General features: G+C 41.9%; 2 protein-coding genes across 3 annotated transcripts in view; both read right to left on the bottom strand.

The window, feature by feature from the left end:
• Positions 1-202: 202 nt before the first annotated feature.
• On the bottom strand, positions 203-2,794 carry lsm8 (LSM8 homolog, U6 small nuclear RNA associated). The gene is made up of 4 exons (XM_018702877.2): positions 2,579-2,794; positions 2,269-2,309; positions 1,791-1,918; positions 203-835 (listed from the first exon to the last, which is right to left on the bottom strand). Exons 1-4 carry the CDS (start codon positions 2,607-2,609, stop codon positions 745-747), a joined length of 291 nt encoding a protein of 96 aa, XP_018558393.1. The 5' UTR covers positions 2,610-2,794; the 3' UTR covers positions 203-744.
• A 718-nt stretch (positions 2,795-3,512) lies between these two features.
• Positions 3,513-9,147, bottom strand: part of grip1 (glutamate receptor interacting protein 1) — a 50,478-nt gene continuing 44,843 nt past the window's right edge. For both annotated transcript variants that reach the window (XM_051077906.1, XM_051077907.1), the window contains 2 exons: positions 8,919-9,065; positions 3,513-8,633 (listed from right to left, as the gene is read on the bottom strand). In XM_051077906.1, coding sequence (XP_050933863.1) covers positions 8,334-8,633; positions 8,919-9,065 — 447 coding nt within the window. In that variant the 3' untranslated portion in view covers positions 3,513-8,333. The remainder of the gene's footprint in view (positions 8,634-8,918; positions 9,066-9,147) is intronic.

Raw genomic sequence — 9,147 nt, 5'->3', positions numbered from 1 at the left:
AATAAAGGTAATTCATCCTGATGGTACTTTGTTTTTTTCACCTCATTTTCTAGTTTAACAAAGTTAATAAGATCAAATTTAATAATTTCAGACTTAAAACTTGAGGCTTTTATTTTGTTGTTGGAAGTTTGGAGTCTGATCAATAAAATAAAAATTTGAACGATGATGTTTCAGCTCAGTAAACAAAGAGGTTTAGTCAGAATATGACAAATGAAACTTTATTAAACAATCACAAGCTGACAAAAAGACTCATAAGCATAAAAAAGTTTAACTAACAACTTTTTTAACAGTTCACTTCCTTATTTATATATAAAAAAAAAATCCAAACAGGAAGTCATCACTACAGGAGCCTGTTAGGGACACAGGGATCTGGATCAGTGGTTTATTTTAAATTGGTTCAGTCCATGTCACAGATTGAAGGTCTCAGCTGATCCAGATCAAACAGACTCCTGTAACATCATCCACACAACAGATGCTGGGTCTGACATCATTTCCTGTTTATATGTACCCCTCTGTTGTTGTTGTTTGTGTGTGTGTGTTTGTGTGAATTTAACAGTTGTGTGACAACACAAACTGATGATGATGAATCTGTATTAACTGCTGTGAACGTCAGGGAGGACTGAACGAGTGAACGAGGGAGTGATATCAGACACAGCCTGAGTCGCGCTGTCGTCCTCGTCCTGTTACCATGGAGATGGCGACCAGGACAGCGCACAGGAGGTCAGAGGTCAAGAGGTCGGAGGGTCAGTGGACAACAGAGTTAAGCGGTTCGGCCCTGATGTTTCCTAAATCCAGAGTGGAGTCAGTCTCCTCGTCGATCTCACCGATCACCGCCCTGAAACACAAGCAGCCATTAATCAATAAACTGATCGCATCACAAGATTTATTAATTATATTTTTTATCTGTCCTCTTTATCTATCTGTCCTCTGCATCCAGCCTTTATGGGTTGAACCTGGCTCAACACATCACCTACTGTTTTAAATCATCCTGAATCTTCTCAGCAGCTTTCACACCTGACGTTACCCAGAGGAGCTGAATGTGTGAACGTGAACATCTGAATCAGTCAGTGGTGATGACATTTCTCTGCTGCAGGCTCTGCCTGCCTAAACTACACTGAACATTTCCAGTCAGTGAGAACGGGTCTCACATAGACATCCCCCAACTGGACGTCACGAAACTTAAACCTAATGTTAATGCCCTCCAAGGCAGGTTTTTAAATGGGTAAAATGGATCTGTGGCATCTCATCCACAGGTTGGTGCTCATTTCAGCTTCAGAGCCTCTGTGTAATACGCTTTGGTCGATAAATGTCTGTTTTTAAAACTTAATTCAGGGCTGGGCTCACTCTTCCTGCAAGTAAGTTTAGGTTTAGGTTTCAGGGTCACTGAAGAAGGATCCTTTGAAAATATCAGCAAAACTATAAAGGAAAGGTTTTTATGCAATGAAATCCAAACAGCAACTGAGTTGACAGGGATTCTGCCATCAATGGCCACAGTGTTCAATCTACTCTGCTGAACTGACTCACACAACTATCCCAGACAGTTGTGAGGAAATATTCAGCACAATCCCAGTAGACTGTGCTGTAGGTTGTGAGATATTACTTTTGTATTTGTAAGACATTTCTTACTGAAGCATGATGTATTAAAAATATATTGAGTACTTGTTTTGTGTTTGGAAAACAAAATACATGTTGATGGCGTTTTGTAATTGCAGACCAGACTGAGGACATTTGTAAAAAACGTTGTGTTTGTTTGTTAAGCTCCACACAGCTGAATAATATCTGTGACTCACACATTGTCTCCTCGCACAATGTAGAGTCCCAGCACCACCTGCTCCACTCCCTGACTGGAGCTGAAGACCCGCTCATGACTCTCATCCAGGATCAGGTTGATGGTCTGATCGAAGCCCTTCAGAGTGCCCTGAACACACACATACACAAAACAATATTCATACTGATCTTCATCCACAACTACTGGCATATACATTAAACACTATTAATGAGTTCAACATGTCTGTCAGAACTCCAGGATCCACAGAATGAATGAGGCTAATGTAAAACTCACAATACTTTTTTCAGTGACGTTAGGTTTCATGATTATTACTGGAACCAAAACATTTTAATAAATTTTGTAGAAGAAAACACTAAAAACTGTTCAGCGATTGGCAGCAAGACTATCGTCTATTGATAGTCTGTTACTTAACAAAATATTCATCATGAAATGTTAACACTTATTCAGTTAAATCAATACAGTATTAATAAGAAACTCACCACAATCATCCTGCCGTCTGAGGTGACGATGGCCACGGTGCCTGAGTCATAGTTAAAGAAACAACATTTTCTGCACAAAACATTAAATTAACTTATAAAACTTGCATTAAAATAACCAACTGTTCTACTTTAACGTACAAATAATTCTTGACTACATTCCGGTGCTGTTAAACTGTGAAGTTACACCGCTGTAAGTTTGTTTGTATCTAAACAAAATATCTCTCCTAGCTTGGATGCTAAACTGTGTAGCATTTATCCATTCATTCAAACGGGCGGTTAGCATGTTAAGCAGCTAGCGGCGGCAAGATACGGTTAATGTAGCTCTCCAGGGCGGTAGACATGTTTCCTGCCGGGCTCGGTGTTTATGTGTCCAGCGGAGATGAGGCTGAATGTTTCCTCCGGTTGTGCGGTGATGAGTACTTGCAGAGACGGCTCCGACTACGACGAACACCAGATGCTAACAGGGACAACACAACGTAGAATAGAACGGACTAATCCAACACCGACTCACCGAGCAGGCAGGAAGGAGATCGTGCCGAGCGGAAACGTCACTTCCGGTTTTAACGCGGGGGTGGGGTGGGGGGTGGGATAAAAAGTTATGCTATAGCAGATTATACTATTTTAAATTATATTCAGTAATGAATTATATCTTGTTAAATATGATGATTTTATAATGATTTTTAATTAGTTTTTCATACATTTTGGTCATAAATTACATTAACATAATGCTATACTTTGATAAAGAAATACCTAAAAATGTATGCAACAATAAATTACACTTTTTGTATTATTTATGTATATTGTTTATATAATTTATATAACATTATATATAAATTATACTAATTAATCACACTGTAATAAATTCTACTCTATATTAAATTATTTTCAAATAATTCAAATAAGAAATTCTACTTTTTGATATTATTTATTCAATAAATATATATTGTTAAATAAACCATACCGTAAACTCAGTAAGAAATATATTTTTAAATATGATCTATACATTTTATTTATGATACATATTTTGGAATTATGAACAGATTTTAAAAAGGTTTTATGGGCTATGTTCTATTTGTGAAAGTACTAACTTAATTCTCAGTGAAGTTTATATATAAATATACTGTATGATCACACATTAATCACTTTTTATGTGGAAGATTCGATATAAAAATTGATTAAAGTGTGTTAATTTTAAGAACAAATATGTATGTGTTTTGTGTGAGATGACACATGGAGTCCAGTCGTCCCAGCAGGTCTTCATCTTTATTGTTGCTCAGTAGTCGTCCATACAAAGGGGGGGTGGGGAGGGTGGGGTGGAGGAGAGCAGTGGAGCCCGACAGGACAAACACCAGGAACGTCATGCTACCAAAGTATTAAATTTGTACAAAAATACTTTACAACATCCCTGTTCCTTTAAAGAAAAATACAGTTTGGTTGGTTGGTGAAGCTACATGGAAACTAATCTGACCCACTATTTCAAATGGCAGTGCAATGCATGTGTGTGTGTTTGTAGGTGTGTGTATGTGTGTGTGTGCGCGAGTGTGTGTGCATGTGTGTGGGTGGACGTCTTGCTGAGGTGAATCACTAGAGTGCAAATCCCTGCAATGTTACACACGCACACACAAGACACACACACTCTAATGCACACGCACACAGACTCTAACACATACACACACACAGTTAATTCCTGCGCACTAACACAGTGTGTATGGCTTTAGATCTCACTTGTCAAACCCTCCTGAAGCCACGCCCCTCAGCTCTGTGGCTTCTTCCCATTGGTGGAACAGTTTGTCTTGGCTTGGTGCGGCTGTTGCTATGGTAACTGGTTGGGTCTTAAACCCAATGTTTGTGTAATGTTCCTGCTAAGATGGTGAATGTTGCCTGTATGCTAACTAAATACTAGCTGTGTTAACTACATGTTAGCCAACTGCTAATTAAATGTCACCTATGTTTACCTTGTGTTAGCCATATCTTAGCCTCATTCCAGGTTGTTGCTCAACACTGACTAGCTGTGTTAGGCCTGTGTTAACAGTTTAATAACTAGAAATTAGTTGTTTACCATGTTTTAGCCAGGTGTTAGCCCTGTATTAGCAGTGCGCTAGACAAAGACTAGCCGAGGTAGCCAAGGCTAACAACGCAGCTGTGTTAGCAGGGTGTAATCCACATGTTAGCTGTGTTCTATGTGAAATATTAGCCATGTATACCAGCTGTTAGCCCTATGTTGCAGTGTGCTAGACAAAGACTAGATGTTTTACCCCACTAAGTTAAACAGATGTTAACCCCGTGCTAAGATCCAACTGAGTTAGACAGGTGTTGGTCCTGCTGTATCCACATGTTAAACTACTGGCTATGTTTACAATGTGTTAGCCCTGTGTTAGCCATGTTTTGGGTAAGCGCTAACTATATACTAGCTGTGTTAGCCACATGTTAGCACTGCATTAGCTGTGTCCTAATTGCTTACTAGTTAAATTCACTAGGTTTAACCCTGCATTAGCTGTGTTCTAAGTGTGTACTTACCATACACTATGTTAGCCAGGTATTAACCCTGTGTTAGCTGTGTGCTAGCCTATATTAACCTTGTGCTAGGTGTGTGCTAACCACACACTCTATGTGTTATCGCAGTGTTGGCCCTTGGCTAACCATATGCTAATATGTTGGTTCAATGTTACCCTTGTGTTAACTGCATGCTAACCATACATTAGCTGTGTTACCACATACTAACCCAACACTTGATATGTTTACCAGATAGTAAGGTGAAAAACACAGCTAGTATTAGCCTTGTGCTAAATTTGTATTGACCCTATGGTAGCCACATTAGACTAATGCTATCCCTGTGTTCAGTGTCTACTAGCCACATCCTAGCCATATGCTAGCACTGTGCTTCATATTCAAAACATTATAGTTAACAAAGTCTGGGATGGAGTAGAACAGCCAGTCACAGCAATCCACGCACAAACCGCCAATCACAACTATCCACGCACAAACCGCCAGTCACAGCAATCCACGCACAAACCGCCAATCACAACTATCCACACACAAAACCGCCAATCATAGCTATCCACATAGCTCTGGTACCCAAAGTACTGAACCTGTTGCAGAGCAGCTATTGGTCAGTTCAGGTCAAGGAGGGTCTCTACTGGCCGTTGCTGCTGAGGGAGGGTTCTGATTGGCCAGTAAAATAGTGAGTTCAGACTGAGGTGAGAGCAAGAAGATGCTAACATCACTCCAAAGTAAACACACACACACACTCTCTCTCTCTCTCTCTCTCTCTCCCTCACACACACACACACAGGTATTTACTGTCACAGGTTTCCTGTTCGAACAGGATTTTTTTCTCGTGAAACGTTGTCGTTTTCGTGGTTATGAGGTGAAGGTTTTCAGGGTTCAGTGTGAACAGCAATGCAGCTGAACCATTTTTATATCTATTTTACATCTTTTCAGGTTCAGTCGCCATGGAAACAAACAAACAGAGAAAACTGACAACAGTCAATCAAAAAACACACAGATCGATTAGCATAATAGATCACTGTTACTGGGGTGGGGGGGGGCGTTGGGGGAGTCGGGGTGGGGGCATGCTTGGCTTCTTCCTGGGAGCTGATTGGTTTGTTTGTGTGTTGAGGAGAACCAATCAGGGACAGGCAAGGAAGTGTTTGTTTTTCTGATTGGTTCCAGCCAATCAGCTGAATCTCTCAGAATTGCTGTCGGTCTCTTATCCTGGCTGCCTATTGGTTGAAAGGAGGGTGGGGGGCAAAGACAAGGTGGGAGGGGCTTAACTGGCCTTGTGTTTAACGCACACATGTAACACACACACACACATACACACACAGACACGCACACATACATACAACACAGTGTGGCCAGTCCAACAGGTGTAAACAGTAGAAAAAGATTCTTATTGAACTGCTCAGTGTCATCATCATCATCATCATTATTGTCTACATGATTATTACTTTTCCAATCTGCAGTTTGTTCATGGCACAGAACTAAAATCTTAACAGTAAACCCTCTGTCTCTCTGTCCATTTGATCAGGGATGCTCCGATCAGTACCAGCTGATAATTATTGGAAATCATTTGATTTTCCAATAAAAATTAAAAAGAATTTAATATATTTTTTGCTCCAAAATCCATCATGGCTGCCAGGTCCTCATCAATATGACTGCATTCATTTAATATTTTTTAACACTAGACTCAATATGATATGATCCATAGATATAGGTCCTGGCCCAGTTCTCATGGAAATGTAGATGTTCAAAATTTCATGTTTTCTGAGCACTTTAATCTTGGACCCAGTGGTTGAGAAGCAGATCTGACAAGATGTTTGATGCCTGTTGGTGCCTGACAGTTACCAATACTCGATGCTACAGGATCCCACCCTTCTAGATTATTATCCTAACCTGACTTACACTAAACCCTGCCTTGTACCAACCACCGCTGACTTAAAAGTTAAACATTTTCCAATTCATGCTTATACTTAACCATCTCAACACTTGTACTTAACTTTAATAATCTTTAAGCCAAACCTTCTGGCCTAATCACAGTGCTTCTGTCCCAAAACCCTGGTGGGATCCATACCTCCAGCTATCAGCTGTGCAAGATAAATCAAATGCAGGGCAGCAGTATGCCTCGAACAAAATACTTCTCAGATTGTCTCGTGTTGCAGGGAACAATGCTGGAGTGTGACCATTTTGAAAAGCTATATATACTTTTGCCTTTAGTAGGACACCACTTGGTACAAACTATTTTAAGCATATCCTGGCCTCCATTGTCAAAAGACCTGATGGACTGGATTGGTCAACCTTTTTTGTTCATGGGGCTTGAGGAGTTGCCTATTGTTTTTGAAGCAAGTAGCAGCATAATATACTAATATTTTGGACCAGTGATTCCAACTTGAAGAATATGACAGGTAAGACTGACATAAATCAGTTTTAAAGGGTTTCTCATGCAGCAGCTTCCTGTAAGAAAGTTCAAGAACAGAAACCAGTCAGTGATCAGCACTGGTTTGGACGATCCCAATGTAATCAGCCCTAATCACCCTGATCGGAGCATGCCTATTCTCCATGGCAACCTGCCTGTCCATCAGCAGGTTCTGGATTTTGGACTGGAATCCTATCAGTCTTTGTGCTGCTGTGTTTCTTGGCCAGTATGACCACAAGCCATAGTTCTGATTCTAATAAGACCAGACAAAGCCAGGAGCCATGGTTCTGAACTAGCAGAAGCAGCAGTCATGGCTCTAGCTTAGTATGGTTATGTGACCACCAAGTCCATGAGCAAGAACCATGTCTTGGATCAGTAAGACCATTGGCTGTCGCTCTGGCCTCAGTAGGGCCAGGACCTATGGCTCTGTGACCCTGAGACCATGATCCAGAACCACATCTTGGAACAGGTAAGACCACTGGCTGTGGCTCTGGCTTTGGTGGTACCAGTAGCCATGATTCTGTTATCACCAAGCCTGAAATCCATGTGTCTTGGACAAGTAAGCCATTAGCTGTGATTCTGGGTTCAGTAGGACCACTAGCCATGGTTTTGTAACCACTAAGACCAGAACCCAAAGTGGCCTGTGGTCCTACTCCTCTGCTTGTAGAACCAATAACTATTGATCTTAGACCAGAAAAAGCACTGGCTGTGGCTCTGACTTTAGTAGAACCAGTGGCTGTGGCTCTGGGCTAGTAGAACTAGTACCCATTGATCTTGAACCAATAAGACCAGTCGCTCTGGCTGTGGTTCCAGTAGTATCAGTAGTCATAGTTCTGGTTCCAGTGACACCATAGTACCAGTTTGCAGAACTGGTTCAGGTGAAAAGGTGAGGAGTTGCTCCAGTCCATCAGTGTGCTTTCAGGCTGCTTTAGCAGTTCAAGGGTCAAACTTTAGTGGTCAATGGTCAAAGTTCATCCAGAGGGTGTTTGTAGCACCATGGGGGTGGGGGGTGGGGGGTGGTCCACTCTGAACCAGTTTGGATGGGTCTAAACCAGTCTGATTCAACTTTGTTGTAGTGTTTCCCTCGTTGACCTCTCTATTCCAGTCTGGTTAGAACCAGTGTAATCCAGTTTGACCAAGTTTTTGTCTGCTATAATGAGCTATTATTCACCTGCCCCACCCCAATACTTGCCCCCAGCCCATCTCCAGGTTGGCTCCACTTGATTGGACCACCATCCTCTACCTGGCCAATAGAAAGCTCTGATGGTCCCAGGTCACTGCCAGTTGGCTGAGGGGAGTGGCTGATGTTGGCGGTGCCATCAGTGTGATTGGCTAGCAAAGAGGAAGAGGTGGGGTTTCGACTGATGACGAGATCCAAGCGATTCGGAGACTCTGCTATCAGAGGGACGACGAGGCAGCAGTCAAAGTCCCTGGTCCGCACGTGGTTAATCTAGGGTACAGAAAAAGTATAAGGTCAATCTTGACAGAGAGATTTTTGGAAATGTAGTGACATGTGGTGGCCAAAAATGGCAAAGCAACAGGTGCCAGTCGGTCCACCACTCTGGTCAGGACGGAAATACCTCAACAACTACTACATCCAATCAGCAAGCTTAAAATTTTGGCACATGAGCTACCAACGGTGGGTGGAAATTGAAGATGCACAACAGTAACCAGTCTGGTACTTTGGTTTACCTGCAAAACTAATGACATTTCCCTCAGGCTCTAGTTTTTGTACCTGTAGTATTCGGTCATAGGCTCGGAGGCCGCCCCTCTCCGCTGGGCCTCCTGGTCGGATGTTGTTAACGTAGACGCCACGATCCAACAGACCATCAGAAACACTGAAGCCAAAATCCTCCAGGTCTGAGGCCTTCTCCAGAGTCAACTACAAATACAGATACACACACTCTTTTAGGATCATAACCTGTAGACTAACATCCTGTCACAGTGAAGTGTGGTGTTCAGGG

This window comes from Lates calcarifer, linkage group LG18 (assembly GCF_001640805.2).
Source record: "Lates calcarifer isolate ASB-BC8 linkage group LG18, TLL_Latcal_v3, whole genome shotgun sequence".
NCBI lineage: Eukaryota > Metazoa > Chordata > Actinopteri > Centropomidae > Lates > Lates calcarifer.
This window is presented reverse-complemented; position numbering and strand designations above follow the sequence as displayed.